The sequence below is a fragment of the Erpetoichthys calabaricus genome, chromosome 5, assembly GCF_900747795.2.
Source record: "Erpetoichthys calabaricus chromosome 5, fErpCal1.3, whole genome shotgun sequence".
Classification (NCBI taxonomy): domain Eukaryota; kingdom Metazoa; phylum Chordata; class Cladistia; order Polypteriformes; family Polypteridae; genus Erpetoichthys; species Erpetoichthys calabaricus.
The window spans coordinates 145,787,857-145,807,901 of record NC_041398.2 but is presented as its reverse complement, the minus strand read 5'-3'; the positions used below and the strand labels follow the sequence as shown (position 1 = coordinate 145,807,901).

The following is a 20,045-nucleotide window of genomic DNA, read 5'->3' as shown; positions in this document are numbered from 1 at the left end:
AAGCCCATTTAAATTTTACATGTTAATCTCTTGAAAGAATGGTATGACCCGGACAAGTTGTTAACATCAGTGGCTGCAGTCTCTCAGACTGACGTTACTATTGGTGACAATTTGACAGACACTTAGAAAACGGAGTTGCTGTCTTTGAGTGAAACACTGATGTCTTTTCCCCGTTGCCTAGTCTTACTAAACTTGCTGAGAATAAAATTTTAACAGAGCCTGGCGTTAAAGTGCAATTATACCCGTATCAAAATATTGGAGGCGAGGAAGAATGTGGTGCGTGATGAGGTGAAACAGATCGAGTTAGGTGTAATTCGGCAAAGTAAAACCAAATGGTGGAACCCAATTGTATTAGTCCCTAAACCAGATGGCTCCATTTGGTTCTATATTGATTTTAGACACTTAAATAAGGTTTTCAAATCTGGTGCCTATACAATGCTGCATATTGATGAATTAGTGGAAAAATTAGGTCAATCCTCATATACCTCTACACTTAATCTAACAAAAGGGTACTGTCAGGTACCTCTTGAGGCTTCCAGTTGCGAAAAAACAGCGTTCACCACCCCTGACAGATTTTTCAAATGTACTAGTGTCCTGTTTGGACTGCATGGTGTGCCTTTAACTTTCCAGCGTATGATGGATGAGATTTTGCACCACCCTTTCCTAATATTCTGGGGTGTATCTCGACAATGGTGGCTTTGAGGTTAACACTAAAAATCCTCAAGCCTTTGAAAAAAGTTGTAATGCTGGGCCACCTTAAATTCCTTCGCACCTCTTCATCAGTTTCTTTGTTTTGCAAATGTGGGGCTTGAAAACAAGAACATGTACATCATAAATAAGATTATATGAATAACACCCTCTAAACTCCAGCTCATCAATATAAAGATAGATAGATAGATAGATAGATAGATAGATAGATAGATAGATAGATAGATAGATAGATAGATAGATAGATAGATAGATAGATAGATAGATAGATAGATAGATAGATAGATAGATAGATAGATAGATAGTATCTGTCGAAGAATAATAATAGAACACAAGTAATAGAATAATTTTTAAATATTTGCTATCTCTTGTTCTACATGTACCTTGTCACACACGCGTGATTAGGAAGTAGCCATCAAGTCCTAAGGGAAGTGTTACTTCGCGAGGTGAGGGGTTGGTTATGTGCAATGATGTCTCTTTCTCTTTGCCTTCAGAAATAAAGAAGAAAAATAAGAATTCACCTACCTTGCTTCTGGGTTCACAAAATGGTTGTGACATCACCACAAGCAACATCTGTGACGTCACTTCCGGATCCTGCACAGTGACGTCACTTCTGGCCAAATCCCAGTGACAGCACTTCCAGCTCTGGCATAATGACTTTACTTCCGGCCATTTCCGATGACCTCACTTCCGGCCATTCCAGATGATGTCAGTTCCGTCATGTCACTTCCTTCCACCATTTTGTTTGATTGCATATAAAAACACCATAAAAACAAATGTACTTTGTATTCTGTTATCAAATTTTTGATTATTTTGACCTCATTTTTCATCTTTGTCCGTCGGACTTTATGAGGGGACATTCCCCAACTCTTTTTGAGCATTTTCTCGTGGCTTATTTTACCACAACCTTCAGTGGCTTTCCTCTGTATTTATATGTGAGTGAACTTCTTTTCACTGGTACTCACTCCCTCAAGGATATTCCCATAAAGCTTGCTTCTCAGACTCATTGTTTTCTAGGTGCTTTTGTCACCTCCTATCTGGTTTTATAATTTCAGTTGTTGAAATCGACTTTGTCAGTGTGCGTCTTACACCTTTACTAATGTTTCTTCACTGGCACTCCCTCTCTTGATTGCATTGAATTAAAGCCAGCTTCTCAGACTCTGTCATTATATAAATATAATATCAATTCTCAGTCCTTCACTTTTTTTCTTCTAAATATTTTATTTAAACATATTTGTGATGAACACATATGTACAGAGTGACCTGGGTCCGGTAGAGATGGCTTACTGCTGGCTCCTTTTTCACTTTCATCTCATTGTTACTATAATTGGCAGCTGGTTAGAAAAACAAGAAACAATTAAAACAATGAAAGCAGCTGTTTAACACTAAAGAAAGCAATTAAGGACTGAGCAGTAGTTGCTTCACAGGCAATAATTGACTTCTAATTAAGCAACTGGGTTGGAACAAAAAAATTGCAACAACTGTGACCTCCCAGTTTGGAGTTTGAGGATCCCTGCCAAATGGTGACATAATTGGTTTGTTATAAATAGTATGAAAACTATGCTTGTATGACTTATTATTTGGTACATATTGGAATTGTAAATGCATTCTTTATTATAAATAGAATTAATCCATCAGCCTGACAAACGTGTTTTTTGAAAATTTTGAACAGGTGGATAAAATCATGATTACAGTTAGTGCACAATATACTATTATATGATTTCATTTTCTTTAAAAAGCTGTAGTAAACACACAGGTAGTTCCTATGCCACTAATGGAAGTTATTCTACCAAACACAATTAAGTATTTTTCCATACACAGAAAAACTATCTTCTCACTTCTTCCATGCATTATTGAATCATTTGATGTGCCCTTGACATATGAATCAACATTTATGCAGAATTAGCTTTTTATATTGGGATCATCTGTCTCAATTAAATATACAGTAAATGTTATCTTCTTATGTGCAAATACGTTTTTCTTTCTATTAACATTATTTTTCATACATCCCAAAGATGCACATCAGGTTAATCAGCACCTTTGTACTGCTCTGGCATAGGGTGTGCATGTGTGTGCATTGGTAGTCTATCCAGAACTGGATTGTGTCCAAGTCATCTCCCATCTTATGTGACTCAGTACTGAAATAACTGGGTACAGTAATTGGGTGACTTGGTTCCCTTGCTGTAGAAGGTTATAACCTTGAATAGACAGCAAACCTCAAAAATTAACTTTGAACTTTAACTGTAGATGTCCTTTTCTCTAGATGAAACATTTCCAAAGTAAGTCCAGGTTCTGTTCCCATTCTGCAGTTTCCACTTTAGCTTCGCATACCACTGTAAATGAGTCTCACATTTACTCATGTATCAGTACAAGCTTTGACAATACTTTCACTTACACATGAAGAGTTAAAACATCCTATTTCATATATTTTCCTGGGTGTCTAGATATATTAAAATGCAAGGCAATTTGTTGTTTTGGTCCAAACAGACTGAAAAGCATATTTCTGTTCATAACATTATATCACACACTGTGAAATTATTATGTGATGTTTTTGTTCCACCTCCCCACTTCATTTTCTACATTCTACCACATGGACTGTTTTCATGGTCGGCCTCACCTAACTTACATCTAAATGTATTATCAAAATCACCTCCCTCCCTTACAATAATGACCTCATTCATAAACACTGAAAATTAAACAGATAACACATTCTCCAGCTGAACCGTTACTAGACTTTCTGATAAAAACAAGACCTTTTTTGTGTAGTGCATCATACATTATCCTGGACTCAGACTCATCCACCTACTGCATCTCCTGCCCATAACCTTGATACTATTCTAAATAAGACCAACTGCTTGAAAATCAAGCTTTTTCAATAAACTAGGTCTTTTCCTTTTTGGAAATGTTGCCTAGCTGTGATCTCCTCTGAATATTTCTTATTGCTGCTTGGATACTTGCTGGAGTCCATGAACAGGGCTGCATCACTTCAGTCCAGCAGAACACCCACAAACACACTGAATCACTTTCTAAATCCTTCTTATTACAACAATAACTTTAAGGTTTGCAAACTCTATCCATCTTCTCCCTACCTCAAGGTTCAAAAAAGATCTATGGTGACAATTTGGCAGTGCTGACTTTGTATTATAGAAATTGCCTCCTAAACAGATTACAATAACAACCACATTTCAAAGGTTCAAAATTCATTAATTCAAAATTACAAAGTAAATAATTGGAGTGATTATTTATGATTCTTGTTCCTGCTGGTTCTTTTTTAAATATTGATTGTAATCAATTTAATTCATGTATAGTTTAAAATTTCACATGTTTTGAAGCATCATTAGAATTTACAAGTCAGTACACCAGTTATATCCTGAGTAATCTATCCATTGCCAAGCAGGAGAGAAAAAGAATCTAAGACAGAACAAATAGTATGAAGCAGTCAGTCAGAAAGGTTAAAGTAGATTGAACACTCAAGGCAATATCAAGCATGTTCAAAGGTCACTTTAGAGAGTACAAGCTGAGAGTGTCAATGGTGAAGTATTACCATAGAAGCTAACTAATACTTTCTGTCTGTACTAGTATCCTGCATTTAGTAACTCACAGAATACAAAGAGCTGATTTGATATGGTGATTAGGTCACCTCTGCCTCTCCATCTCCTCTTCAAATGCTATTGTATACAGATATTTGCCAAGATTCACCCAAAACCTGCTATATTTTAAACTTTTCCAGTGACTCTATCAGTGTTTACAAAATAGGGAGATGGATGAGGGGCTTAATGTCACCATTTTGGTTAAGTGATATAAACTTTCATTTACACAGCTAAATATTTCTGCAACTAAGGATATGGCAGTTCAAACATTCACATCCCTCTCCTCTCTAAACATCATTAACAAGGCAACATGTGAAAAGGCTTTGGTTGAACACTATAACCTTTAGAACATAAGAACTTAGGAAATTTTGACAAGTGGAAACTACTCAGTCCATCAAGTTCATTTCTTTAGCTAATTAGCTGAACTGTCCCAATATCACATCCAGATTTTTCTTATAAGGATGTCAAGGTTTCTGTTTCAATGACACGCCATAGTAGATTATTCCAGATTTCCACAAGTATTTGTATAAAGAAGTGCTTCCTGTCTCCAGTCTTAAAAGCACTTACCCTTGATTTTCACTGGTGTCCTAGAGTACATGATTCACCCTTAAATTGAAAGATTGCTGCTGGATTTACTTTATCAATGCCTTTGAGGAATTTGAAGACCTGGATTAGGACTCCATGTCATCTCCTCTGCTGGAGATATACAGGTTTAATTCTCCGAGTCTGTCAGAGTATGACATGTCCTTAAACAAAACATAGATTAAATAATGAAGGAGCAAAAATATGTGTACTTCCTAAAGAAGCTACATTGTTCTAAAGTTGACAAAACTACAATACTTCTGTTTTAATGAGTCCTTTATCTATTATTACATGTGTTTTATATGTTGGATTGGGAGACTTGATACTAAAAAAAGAAAACTGTCCCAACAACAAAATGAAAATTAGTACCAGAAGTACTGTTTGTAGCAGACCTCTCAAACTGTGTCTCATGACAGGCATGTTAGGAACAAAGTCAATTGCCTCCTGTGTGACAGCAGCCATCCTCTTTTATAAAAATATCAGTATGTTATAATCAAGCTGTACATTTTAATTCCCAAGACTCACGAGGAACAGTGTTGGGAATTTCTTTATTATAGGTGTTTGGAGCTCTAATTCACAAAGTGGGTGTGAGTGGAGGTTGTACCATAACACTAAGCTAATTATTACAATGCACTATTAAAATTCAATGTTATTTTTGTGAATAGTAATTATAATTGTTTCATTTTTCTTAGATTATGTTATTGCATCTGCAGAAAAATATTTGTAAATATTTGCTGCAAATTCCTTTCTCACATAGTGAATGCTACAAAACATAACTTAGCCTATACTGAAATAGTATTGAATTATTCTATCTATCTATCTATCTATCTATCTATCTATCTATCTATCTATCTATCTATCTATCTATCTATCTATCTATCTATCTATCTAATAAAATCCTTTTAAATGTAATTTAAATGACTTCAATTTAAATGTATAGTTATTTTTACATTTTAATGTAATGTGTCTTTAAATTCCTTGACAAGAGCTATTAGATAAATTGTTTTTCACTTGTAAGTTCATTTGTAAATTAGGAAGAGTCAGTAGTTACACTAATGCAGGACTAGTAATCAATTGACCTAGAAGCTTGCATGTAAATATGGATCTAAACTTTATCTTCCATCTATTTTTAAACCCTTTTATTCATACATAGGATTATGGTAGCCAGAGCCTACCTGAAGAAGAACCAATCCTGGATAGGATGTTAGTCCATCATTGGGCATGTTCACTCACACTGGGCCATTATAGCATCTGTGGTCAGAAAACATTTAATATCTTTTGAAAATGGAAAGAAGTCTGGAGTATGCTGAACAAATCTTAACCAGATATGGGAAGAATGTACATACTTCACGAAGACAAAAAGAAAGACAGGATTTAAAACCCTGTGCTTATAAACCTCAAAACCTTCTAAACTGTACCTGTTTAACAAGAGGCATTTTATTAAATACATTATTCATAACAGCCTTTTCCCTAAGAAATAATGCATACCCAATATATTTTTCTGTTGTCTTCTTTATTTCTCACAGTGTTCTAAAATCCTTGCCTTCAATACTTCAAATAACAGGGTCCCTCTTCATAGAATTGTCTTTTCCAGCCACCAGAATTTCTCATTTTTCAGCTACCAATAAACAATTTTTATTTTTATGTTTATTGTGACCCCTTTCTAATTATGTTTTATTAACATATTTATATATACTGTATTGCCTTCAAAGCTTAATTGCAATACACACCTTATAGTTAAGTAAAGAAAACATTGTTATAATTATAATACATAGTGTAACAGCTTTATTCAAATTACCTTCCCACTACCCAAAACAAATGAGAGAACATTAATAGGAGTGATTTAATATTTTCATAGTTCACTCCTCAACTGAAATGTGCTGGGAGGTAACAACTAAAAAGAGGGATGTGAGCTCCAGATGTATCATAACCTGGTTTTGCTCTCTTTTCAGAATGGAACCTGCACGCACATCATGCAAAACATCTTCTTCTTCTTTCGGCTGCTCCCATTAGGGGTTGCCACAGCGGATCATCCAAAATTGTACACCAGATAAAAGACTAAGCCTTCTTAAGGTCACAGAGAAGGTGAGATGAGAGCCCATCTGGTCAAATTGGAGAATATAAAATGAGATGAGCTATTTTTATGAGGAAGGAACTCTGTCTGAGAAGATGCTCCAGGCATCCTACAAGGGACTTCAACCATTTAGGAGATACTTGTTAAAGTAAGGAAGCCCCAGTTCTATCTACCAACATCCTACATCAGTCACAATATGAAGTAATGACTAAAGGTAGTGACATAGCAAATACCTTAATTAGTTATGCTTTGCTACAGTACTTCATACAATTCTCCTAATGTCAAACTTTTGACACCACGTTGGGTCCCATAACATTTGAGAAGTTGCTTAACCATGTTGATATAATGGCTGAAACTTTCAGATGGAATGCCAGTAGTCAAGCAAGCATGATGTCCATTCATTTTCTTTCAAGGTTTCATTGCCCGGCCTGATTTCTTTTATTTCCCAAGCTTTTGTATATGCAGTGGTAAGGCTGGCACAATGCATGTTATAGTATTCAAATATAATTATAATTAAAATTGTGATTTGTTTATTTTTTAAAGACTTTTTAGTTTGTGATGTAGCTTTCTGGACTATCATTTGACACCTTTACCCAAGGTTTCTTACAAAATTAGGAGACAATGTAATTGTAATTTATTTTTTGCAACTGGAGCAGAGGAAGGCTATAGGAGTTACTCAGGGTCATATAGTGAGTCAGAGGCAGATATTGAAAAGGTAGCCTTGTAGACTAAACTCCAACACATCATTTGATAAGAAAAATCAATCTGACTCATAGTAAAACCCAGAAAACAAAAAGAGATCAATTTAAAATTGAACTGAACCAAAACCAAAATTTAAATTAATTCTTTCTTATACTTCTGTAGCCGAGGATCGGACTGCCAAGGTCCCCGCCTTCGGCCACCACCCAACTCACACTGCACCCGACCTCCTTGGCCCCTCCCATAGGTGGTGAGCCCATGGGAAGGGGGACCCACGTTGCCTCTTCGGGCAGTGCCCGGCCGAGCCCCATGGGTGCAGGCCTGGCCACCAGGCGCTCGCCATCGAGCCCCACCTCCAGGCCTGGCTCCAGAGGGGGGCCCCGGTGACCCACGTCCGGGCAAGGGAAAACGCCATCCAAAGTTTTGATTCATCATAGAAGGTTTGTTTAACCGCTCTTTGTCTCATCCCTCACCTAGGACCAGTTTGCCTTGGGTGGCCCTACCAGGGGCATAAAGCCCCGGACAACAGAGCTCCTAGGATCATTGGGACACGCAAACCCCTCCACCACGATAAGGTGGCGGTTAAAGGAGGGGTTAGGGCATCTGATCAGGATGCCTCCTGGGCACCTCCCTGGTGAGGTGTTCCAGGCACATCTAACCGGGAGGAGGCCCAGGGGAAGACCCAGGACACGCTGGAGGGACTATGTCTCTCGGCTGGCCTGGGAACGCCTTGGGATTCCCCCGGAAGAGCCAGAAGAGGGAAGTCTGGGCATCTCTGCTCAAACTGCTGCCCCCGCGACCCGACCTCGGATAAGCAGAAGAGAATGGATGGATGGATGGATCATTCTTAAACCCATTTATGCGGTTCATTTTTTGTGCAGCTGCGGTCTATCCCAGGAGCATCATATCTAATAAAATTGAAAACCAAAAATAACTAAAAATGCAGAGCACTCTTAACATAGACTATTAGCTATGCACACTCTGTGGTGGTCTCTAAGCTTGATGAGGCAACAGCTTAATTAACAACAACAGCAATACTGAAATATATATATATATATATAGCGTCTCGCGGCCTTGTAAAGTCTTTTAAATATATACTGTATAAACTGTGTCCCACCCAGGGTTGAATCCTGCCTCAACACACAATATTTTTTATAAGTTTTCTGTCCCCAGAATCCTCAAACTAACTTAGTTACTGGGGCTCCTTTATACCAACAATGCACCAGCATAATGCCTCCCTGTGACTGTCAAGTATGAAGTTTTTCTTTCTTTCTTTTTACATTTCTTCCTTCTTAGTCATTCTGGTGTGTGTTCAGACTATAGTGCATGTGTGTATTTATTTATTCGTTTATTGATTGATTTAAAGCTCTTCTGTAAAAAGCCAAATTTCCCTCCATGGCCAAATAACGTTCTATCTATCTATCTGTCTATATAGTACACAAACATAATTCGAATTTAGGCGCTTGTTTTCTGTTTGAAGACCACGGCAGCACGTTAAATACCAAGTATTATAAAAAATCAGATGGGACACTGAATTCCTCGGGGCACAGATACCTTCATAACACCCTTATTTAAAGTAGTGCCTTTAATCATGAACATTATTTATTGCGTGGGTAAATAGTACCTTACAACGTACATTTCTGTAAATATGTATATACGTCCAAAATCAAGTAAAGGATTCCCCACAAATCGGAAGCAAGGTAAGAACCAAACCGATATGCCTATATAAAGAGATTAACACTACAGTTTACTATTTTGATAGCGTAAAGTAGAATTGTAAATGCGCATGCTCCTTCAGAATGTCCCATGATGCATCAAACTGTTTAATTTCACTTTTTGAAGCGCAGTGTACTTTTTCACGTTTTAGTTTTAAAGGTGTTATGTACTGTTTATTATATGCTACTATATTAAGGCTCGTAATTTTAAAATGTACACAATGAAAAACTAAAAGCAGCTTAAATAACACTAGCTAATTTGCATAAAAGGTAGTGAGCGACTACGGAATCTTCGTAAGGATATTTTAATACAATTTAAACTTCCGGTAGTTATTTGATAGATTAAAAACATACTGATAAAATTAACATGTTGAATAATGTTTAATTATGGATCGCAAAACTAACAATAAGAAAAAAAAGTACCACTTTCGAGAGAGGCAGATGCTTTCTGGTCCTATATAAAATGAGAAGCAGGCCATAAACTCAAGGCATTCTGAAGACCTGCTGTCTAGGCTACAAGCTGAGAACCTAGTTTCTCTCGATTCATTTCGCCTAGGGGAAAGTCCCCGGACCCGTGGCAGAGAGTGCCGTGCGCAAAGCGTACCTCCAGTCTGCGTGCTCAGAATACAACCGGCTAAGAAGTCGAGCGTGACCGAGCCGCTGAGAACAGACGGGAAGCTGTCAATTCCTGTAGTAACGCAGGTGATGTAATGAAAGTTACATCAACTTAACGGGGCTCACTAGCAGAATGTCATCTTTTCGCACTGAATGAAGTAAACCAATTTTAGGACCTTTCAAATTTAAAATGTTTTACAGTTTGGAAGACGCTGCCTGTTTTCGCAAACAGGATGTGTTATGCGATGATGTCACTATATACTGCTCTGTTTTAACACAGAATTTTCGTAGTTTCTCACAACAAAACTTGCGGGCAAACGGATTCAGAATTGATGTTACATATCGAAAACATAGAATGCCTTGATGCACTGCTGAGGTTAAAATTTTGGTTTCTTCCTCTATAATGAATTAATTCTCTTTTAACATGTATTTCCAGCAGTACCTTGGTATGTTATTTGGAGTATCCGTCAACAATATAGAAAATACTTCTGAAACAAGTTGTTTTCACTTCTTAATATATGATTATTTATTTTGCTTGAGAGTATGTTACGTGATAATCGATATCCATAATTTTGTAAATATCGGTAGCTATGGTAAGTAAAGCTTATATATAAAAAAATCCGATTACAGCCTTTTGTCTCACTGTGTACTGTTTTGCATGTGTTTGTGGTAAATCAGTACTCCTTTAAAAATGTTCACAAATCACCGTTTTAACGGCAAGTTTGTGAATTTGCTGAACGTTTACACTTGGTCCAGTTCCATGGATGTCAAGTAATCCGGCAGAGGGTGGCATCGTAATAATATGAAGTTTAATATAACCCAATGTGTAATATGTCAATTTTGTATGCTTACAGAAAAACTTCAGTTGTTACTACGCTTCAGTTATTTTTCATTCTTCCCCTTTAAGAAGGTGAACTTTGACCTGTGGGAAGAGACCCAACCCCTTGTCAGGGAAGCTGCGGGAAAATGCAAAAACGCGGTGCATTGCCTTATAAGGTCTGTTTGAGCGCATGCGCAGAACAGACAGTTTTGTTTGAAGTGGAACTGCAGTTAGGTCTGATTGAGAAGCTGCATTGAAGCTATACAAGCACTCCTTTTCTGCGAAACTTAAATGCTCGTTTTTTTTTTCTTTTGTTCGTTCTGATCTTTAACTTGATGCATTGCTTTAAACATGTTAGGGGTTTACGCGAATGCAGAAAAGAGCCAGCTGGTGAGTTTCGTGGAAGATTATCTCGAATGTGTGGAGTCTCTTCCTTTGGACATTCAGAGGAATGTTTCACTGCTACGAGAAATCGATATCAAGTATCAAGGTATGTAACTCGGCACTACGTTGCACTATTGGGTTTGTGTTAAAATTGTTCGTGTTTTCACTTACTCTTAACGATGCAGTGTATGTATATATATCCATGTAGATCTCTATTTACACACCAAGGAGGAGAAGGCTCTCTAGGGGTGAGGGTTTTCTGGAGATCCGTCCCACATAAACACAGATAATGTCAGCAGTAGTATTGTCACTGCGTGTTCATCATGCGGATTGTCTGTAGTGTGATTGATTTCTCGACCGCACTGGCAGAGACCCGTGTTCAAAATGAAGGGGCACCGTGGGTATCAGCCATTTTGGCAAGTGACTTCAAAATCTGTTCAAGAATTTAAATCCACCGCCGAGACCTGCTAAACACTTGATGGAGGATTTCATACGTCGCCCTCCCACCTGCTGTGAGTTAAAACGGCTCAAACAGTTTAAAACGTGCTCGCCGGTGGGCGTTTGGATCGGCGCTCTCGGCTTAACTTAACTCGACGAGCGTGCCAAATAAGTTGGAACTTAGAAATCACAGTCGGTAAACCGTGAAAAAGTAGCAGAAGTTGCAGGCATTCCTGAGATTTCCTGAGATGTGTTTACAGCAAAGCGTGTTTCTGATTTGAAGGCGGTGATCCTGCTTATAGAGAAAGCTAGCGAGCAAGCAACGGGTGATAAAAAGTTTTGCGAATCGCTATTCTGCTGGATCCCTTTTTGTTCAAAATCGTTCAGGTACGATATATGTTGACGCATATCAACATTACATTCTCTTTGCTATTTGGTGCAATGTAAAACGATAAAATATTTGATTTAATTTAGTGTGAAAAAGGCAAGCATGTGTCGTCATATCCGGGCTGTATTGAATACGGAAGTACAAGACTACCGCTAGAGCGCTTGTTGCTCATGTTTGTATGGGTGTCGTGCTCCTGGAAACGCATCATTTTTTACAAAATTGTCCTGTTCTGTATCTGCTAAAGATGTCGATGCTTAGATAGTAACGTCTACGTTTACTTTGGTAGGAAGTGAGAATTTGCTAGATCGTATTGACCTACAGTTCGTGTAGCGCTCCTCACCCTACGGTTTCGGTTACTTGTTTAGAACAATACCGCTTACAGAAACTACGTATAAATCTGCAAGTTAGTCTGACCACAGACAGTATCCGATCCTTAAGAAGGAACCTCCGGGGTTTTTATTAGTTTATTTTTGGATACAGCGTTGATAAAAACGCATGCGCGAACAGACGCAAGAGTGCGCGCTTCTGCGCATGTCACCCTCCAGCGTGTTTTGGATTTACGGTTTTCACGAGTTTATTTGGCAAAATCAAGTGTTTCAACAAATTAATTAACGTGGTACGCCTGTTGTATCCACAACAGAGAGTGAGTTTAGTAAATATTTTAGGTTAAAATGCTTTGGTTAGATATGGTGAACGCATTTTACTTTTTAATTTGGCATGATTTGGGATGCAGATTCAGGTAATGTTGCATGAGGTAAATTTGGCATACATTGATCTTTGTCTTGTAAACCGAGAATAACTCGTAATTAGTTCGTTTAATTTTTGTACGTCGTGCGTTTTTGTGTAATCATGCTTATGTGTATGTATGAAGAGTCTGCATGATAGCACAAAATTTAGTAATCAAATGAACTAACAGTTATGCCTAGTTTAACAACATTTTAAGCGATGAGTATGTGTGGTTAGGAAGTCTTAAATTTTATTTTCCTGTAAAGGGATTATTTTTTCACAAGCCAGTTTTTCATTTTAATCTCTGTACATTGTTCCAGTATTTGCTTTTATGTCTTCAATAGCCTTTTAATTAAACCTTTTTTTTTTTTTTTTTTTTTAATAAACCTGTGCATAATTTCCACAAATAGTAGAAATAAGTAAACGGCTATCTTGTTGCATGACTTCTCAAAGGCAGCAAATAACTGCCGTCATTATTTTGAGTGTGTTGATGCCCTCTTTTAAACAATGTGCAAGTTTTCCTGTTCTGAATTCAGCTGTTTCTAAGTCACGGATGCTTATAAATTGTTGATATCCCAAACAGTTCATATTCTTAATTAATGTATCTCTGGTATTCAAGCACCTTAGGATGCAGACACAACCTTTGATTCAGTTATTTACTTATTTTTGCAATCCAACTTATTCATTTACAAGATTACCATTCCTCATGGCCTGTCCCGACCATTTCAAGGTTAACCCCTAATGTTGCTATATTCGGTAATACTTCTGCAAGTTAGGCCAGTTGCCATAGTTCGGGTGTCTGAAGAAAATTTGTACTGACAGTATCTGGACTAGGATTTGAATCCATGTTCTTGAAGCTGAAAGTTAGCAACACTAACCACTGCCACGCTGTTAAAATTCATATGGTCTTAACAGTGAGGAGAGGTCTTCAGAGAACCAGAATTTGACTAATATCTATAGTCATGAAAATACTCTTCAGAAAATCCACCTTTTTTTCTGTTTCCCTTTATCACTGTGTACTGTTGTTACTATTCTGAAGCAACTTGAGGCATCACTTAATCAGCCAGCATTTAATTTATTTTTACATTTAATGCATATTTGCTTTTGGTTGTTAAAACCAATCCTTTCTATTTAATTAAACACTTGAAAGATCTACTTGAATTATTGAGTAGCATAGGATAGATGAATGGTTCCCAAACTTGGTCCTGGGGACTCCCTGTGGCTGCAGGTTTTTGTTCCAGCCAACTTCCGTTTTTCATTGGGCTCCTAGCATAATTGAGTACCATTATTTTCCAGTTTCTGTGTTTTGGAGTCAATGTAAAAATAACAAAACTAAGTTTTTTTGGTAGATTTTTGTTAAAATTTATATGGGAAATAGTTTTTTTTTTTATTATTTAATATACAGTCGATTCCGCTTAATTGGGCAGCCGCTTATTTGGACCAAATCTCAAGGAATGAAAAGCAAAATAATAAACTAATACATAATTTAAACGCCTAATTGGGACAGTAGCAGACGCGCGCTGCAAGTTAGTCATGTATCGTCGCCCGTCAAAGAAGCACTGGTAAGTTTAGATAGTACAATCTTAGAGTGGAGTAGTACATGTCTGCTTAATAGTCTACCGTCACCACTACCGAAACATATTCAGTTACCCCTACACCACCTCGCGTGTACGTATAACGTAGAAGTAAACTTTTTTTTTGTCAATTTTATTTATAAAATTATAACCCATGCCAAGAAATTATTTTTACAATTTCAAGTAAAATTGCTTTGGTGGATAAAATTTAAAGCCAGCCATTTAATACAAGCCATCGTAGGCTTGCTGAGATAACTGGTGTACCAAAATATACCATAGTGCGTCTCTTGCAACAAGAAAATCAACTGCGTGAGGAATGGGCATTACAGAAAAGACGAACTGCAAAGGACAATGTACAAATTTACAAAAACAAAAGGCAGACTACACTTGATGCATTTTTGCAGCATTAAATTGTATGTACATACCTAATTATTTTACTTTAGAATTTATTATTTTTTCTTCACAGCTTATATTTTCTTATTTATATTTGGGTTCAATAATTTTATTAAAATATTGAAAGAAAATTATTGTTTAATTTTATGTGGAATTCGCTTAATTGGGACAAAATGTCTTAGTTGTAATGTGTCCCAATTAAGAGGAATCGACTATATATAATGTGTATATATATGTATGTATGTATAATATATGTGTGTATATATGTATATGTGTATAATGTGTGTGTGTGTGTGTATATGTATATAATATATATGTGTGTGTGTATGTTCAGAGTATTTTCATGCTAATTTTCATTCTGCTTTTCTGGGTGATCTGGTTATTTATTTTACTGATTAGTGGGTCTGACTCTGAAGTAGTTGCAGCTTTCATCATCCTGGGTTTCTGCTCTGGTTGTTGTTAATTGTGACTATTATGGTTAAATGAAGGAAGCAAAATACACAGGGAAATAGGAAAACAACAAGTTATGCATTTATATCTTTAGAAAAAGAGTAAATATCTGAATCTTTTATAAATGTGAAAAACATACTGTTGTGCTTTTCTGAATAAGAGGAGAGAAAAAAATGACCAGCTAATTAAATGAGATCAGTTATAGTTTATCACTGTTTGTAGTGACAAAAACCTGCAACAAAGGGCATCCCCATGACAAGGTTTGGGAACCACTAGGCTAGATGGTTTGGTTGCAGTATTAACATGGCTACAAGCTCTCCAGCAGCTTTCACTTATATTTACCAATATCAGATTATTTCTTGCATCTTAAGTCCACAGATTTATTTAAAAAAAAAAAAAAAAAAAAAAACTTGCTAAATGCAACATTTTGGGCTTAGCTTACAGATGTAAAATATCTAAATGGAGTTATTGCATTCATTGATGGATCTGAATATCACAAATTAGTATTGACATTACCATCACCTATATACAGTATATACTGCATGACACACAGCATTAACATTTACTTCATTACAAAGTTTGTTTTATTTGTATACTATGTGATATTAACTTGCACTATTTTGGAGCACATGCATTATATATGTGTGTGTATGTATATGTATGTATATATATATATATATATATATATATATATATATATATATACAGTGGTGTGAAAAACTATTTGCCCCCTTCCTGATTTCTTATTCTTTTGCATGTTTGTCACACAAAATGTTTCTGATCATCAAACACATTTAACCATTAGTCAAATATAACACAAGTAAACACAAAATGCAGTTTGTAAATGGTGGTTTTTATTATTTAGGGAGAAAAAAAAATCCAAACCTACATGGCCCTGTGTGAAAAAGTAATTGCCCCCTGAACCTAATAACTGGTTGGGCCACCCTTAGCAGCAATAACTGCAATCAAGCGTTTGCGATAACTTGCAATGAGTCTATTACAGCGCTCTGGAGGAATTTTGGCCCACTCATCTTTGCAAAATTGTTGTAATTCAGCTTTATTTGAGGGTTTTCTAGCATGAACCGCCTTTTTAAGGTCATGCCATAGCATCTCAATTGGATTCAGGTCAGGACTTTGACTAGGCCACTCCAAAGTCTTCATTTTGTTTTTCTTCAGCCATTCAGAGGTGGATTTGCTGGTGTGTTTTGGGTCATTGTCCTGTTGCAGCACCCAAGATCGCTTCAGCTTGAGTTGACGAACAGATGGCCGGACATTCTCCTTCAGGATTTTTTGGTAGACAGTAGAATTCATGGTTCCATCTATCACAGCAAGCCTTCCAGGTCCTGAAGCAGCAAAACAACCCCAGACCATCACACTACCACCACCATATTTTACTGTTGGTATGATGTTCTTTTTCTGAAATGCTGTGTTCCTTTTACGCCAGATGTAACGGGACATTTGCCTTCCAAAAAGTTCAACTTTTGACTCATCAGTCCACAAGGTATTTTCCCAAAAGTCTTGGCAATCATTGAGATGTTTCTTAGCAAAATTGAGACGAGCCCTAATGTTCTTTTTGCTTAACAGTGGTTTGCGTCTTGGAAATATGCCATGCAGGCCGTTTTTGCCCAGTCTCTTTCTTATGGTGGAGTCGTGAACACTGACCTTAATTGAGGCAAGTGAGGCCTGCAGTTCTTTAGACGTTGTCCTGGGGTCTTTTGTGACCTCTCGGATGAGTCGTCTCTGCGCTCTTGGGGTAATTTTGGTCGGCCGGCCACTCCTGGGAAGGTTCACCACTGTTCCATGTTTTTGCCATTTGTGGATAATGGCTCTCACTGTGGTTCGCTGGAGTCCCAAAGCTTTAGAAATGGCTTTATAACCTTTACCAGACTGATAGATCTCAATTACTTCTGTTCTCATTTGTTCCTGAATTTCTTTGGATCTTGGCATGATGTCTAGCTTTTGAGGTGCTTTTGGTCTACTTCTCTGTGTCAGGCAGCTCCTATTTAAGTGATTTCTTGATTGAAACAGGTGTGGCAGTAATCAGGCCTGGGGGTGGCTACGGAAATTGAACTCAGGTGTGATACACCACAGTTAGGTTATTTTTTAACAAGGGGGCGAATACTTTTTCACACAGGGCCATGTAGGTTTGGATTTTTTTTCTCCCTAAATAATAAACACCATCATTTAGAAACTGCATTTTGTGTTTACTTGTGTTATATTTGACTAATGGTTAAATGTGTTTGATGATCAGAAACATTTTGTGTGACAAACATGCAAAAGAATAAGAAATCAGGAAGGGGGCAAATAGTTTTTCACACCACTGTATATATAAAAATAAATATCCATCCATCCGAAGTGTTAAGATCAACAGAATACATCTCTGCATGTTAACAAATGCTTCATTTATCGTGTCTTTTTTGTTTCCCTCCCAGTTACAGTAATCACAAAGCTTGAGGGAGACAGTTTTCTTATAGCTGAAGCTCTGCATCTAAATGCCAAAAGTAAAAAAAAAAAAAAAAAAAAAAAAAAAAGTCTTGAAAATTATCAATGTAAAAGAAACAAAATAAAAACTGCAAACTCAACAGAATTTAAATCCACAGTCTAAGTAGGTGTGAAAGCACACTGAGATGCTGAGAGGGTTGGTCTGTTATGGCCCTTTCAGTTTGTGTAAATCAGAAAAAATAGACAAAAAGCAAAATTGAGCTTTTCACCATAAACTGGGAATGGAGACAGGAATGGGAACCCTGAAATGTTTTATTCTATAAAAGCAATCGTCCTGTAAAATGACTTAAAGCATACAGTGCATCCAGAAAGTATTCACGGCGCATCACTTTTTCCACATTTTATGTTACAGCCTTATTCCAAAATGAATTAAATTCATTTTTTTCCTCAAAATTCTACACACAACACCCCATGATGACAACGTGAAAAAAGTTTACTTGAGATGTTTGCAAATTTATTTACCTATAAGTTTCAGTTATTAATGTTAAGTTTCACATTAAGTTACGGGGTTTTTTATTTAAGTGTATTATTTGATTTGTGAATTTCTTAATGTTGTAAAATCTTTTGTCTCTTGTTGTAGAAGTTTTGAAAGAAGCAAACGAAATTCATGAAAAATACAGAAAGGAGTCTGATGCAAGTCAGAAAAAAAGACTGCAAAATCACCTCCAACGTGCTCTTATTAGCAGTCAGGAGCTGGGAGATGAAAAGATTCATCTAGTAACACAAATGCTGGACCTGGTGGAGAACCGAGCCAGACAACTAGATGCTTACTCTCAATATTTTCAGGAACCAATGGAGGTTGAGAAGACTATGGAAAAGATCAAAACGGAAGAGGTACAACCCGAGAGATCATCTTCGAGGAGGCCTAGGCGGCAACGGAACAGTGAGAGCAGAGATTCCTGCCACATAACCAATGGAGTGGGTGGAGGAAGTGAGGAACAGATACCTAAAGATAAGAAACCAAAATCTGCTAAAAAGAAAAAACATTCCAAGGCTAAACAGGAGCGAGAGTTATCTCCTGTGGAGTTTGCCATTGACCCCAATGAGCCTACCTACTGCTTGTGCAGTCAAGTGTCGTATGGTGAAATGATTGGGTGTGATAACGAACAGTGTCCGATTGAGTGGTTCCATTTCTCCTGCGTTGGACTCACATACAAACCAAAGGGAAAGTGGTACTGTCCTAAATGTAGAGGGGACAGTGAAAAGACAATGGACAAAAGTATTGAAAAAAGCAAAAAGGATAGACGATCGAGGTAGTGATTATTTGTTCAAGCGTGTGTGTGTTTGTATATGTGTGAAAGAGTGTAAATATTTTTTTAATGTGTATATAATGTATATGTGTGTGTGTGTGTATATATATATATATATATATATATATATATACACACATACACATAAATTTTTTTTTTATTGTCTTTGCAGAGCAAACAATCTTTTAGGAAAGATGCATATGTCTATGCAATCATTTTTAATCTATGGTATTAATGTAATATTAAAAGTTGTTGTACTTATGTGTTGTGAATTGTTTTTGTGTGGGTTTGCACTTAACCAAAACAAAATTAGATTGTAGGAGGGGGTTCATGCAGTATATCATATGTTCCGTAGTACTTAAAAAAAAAAAAAAAAAAAAAAAAAAATCATTTTCAGTAAAGAATTAACATATTTAAAGATGGATATATTCATACTTCCAATGCTTACATTTGAATGGATTCATGTGCTTTTTTGTGTTTTATGTGGAGGAGGCTTGTATAATGACTTAGTGAACAAAAACGGACCTACCACATTTTTCATTATTCAGCAAAAAGTTTTCTGTGGTTGGAGGAAGGAATCTATTGCCATTAAATTTTAAAGTTAGGCCGATGTTTTTAAAATACATTACTGGAGGTTTTGCATTTTATATATTGTACATTTCTTGCTTTATGATGTTTGAAAATGGTTGAAGTTGGAATTGCTGACCTGGAATAATGCCCATAATGTGCTCCCTTACCAAATAAGAAACCATCTTTAAAGATGACAAAGGGAGAACTATGGCTTAGAGACACCTGTTCTTAGATTGTAATGTTTATATGGTTAAGTAATTCTTTAATTATGATTGTTTTTCAGTCAAAGGTGAGTGTCTTCAATAAAACTGGAACAGGATGTCATATTCTGGTGCTTGTTCCCAAAATGTATTAGAGCTGAATATAGTGGTGTAAAGTCTAAAGAGCAATTATGGAGTTGAAAATATGTTATATAACAAGATGTTCATCATAAATTAATAAATACATAGGTGGCACACCGGTATAAAAATCTAGTACCTGGTCATCCCACGCTGAAGTGGTTCCTTGCTTGTTCAGGGCTGTGTTGACCAAGATGACAAAACCATTACAGAACACATAAAGCAAATA

The 20,045-nt window shown here is 36.7% G+C and overlaps 1 protein-coding gene and 1 long non-coding RNA gene across 2 annotated transcripts; one reads left to right on the top strand and one right to left on the bottom strand.

Moving 5' to 3' along the window:
• Positions 1–1,921: 1,921 nt before the first annotated feature.
• Positions 1,922–6,127, bottom strand: LOC114651995 (uncharacterized). Its single transcript, XR_003716273.2, has 3 exons — positions 6,056–6,127; positions 4,866–5,044; positions 1,922–2,042 (listed from the first exon to the last, which is right to left on the bottom strand). It is a non-coding gene; the product is annotated as an uncharacterized LOC114651995 (long non-coding RNA).
• Positions 6,128–10,998: 4,871 nt separating this feature from the next.
• On the top strand, positions 10,999–19,169 carry ing2 (inhibitor of growth family, member 2). Its single transcript, XM_028802132.2, has 2 exons — positions 10,999–11,293; positions 18,239–19,169. The coding sequence occupies exons 1-2, from the start codon at positions 11,155–11,157 to the stop codon at positions 18,913–18,915; spliced, it is 816 nt and encodes a 271-aa protein (XP_028657965.1). The 5' UTR covers positions 10,999–11,154; the 3' UTR covers positions 18,916–19,169.
• The last annotated feature ends 876 nt before the right edge of the window (positions 19,170–20,045 follow it).

Excerpts from the sequence above, each read along its gene's own strand:
- ing2 (XM_028802132.2), top strand. The coding sequence starts at position 11,155 with ATGTTAGGGGTTTACGCGAATGCAGAAAAGAGCCAGCTGGTGAGTTTC. Across the intron at positions 11,294-18,238 it reads AATCGATATCAAGTATCAAG|AAGTTTTGAAAGAAGCAAAC; the intron begins GTATGTAACTCG and ends CTCTTGTTGTAG.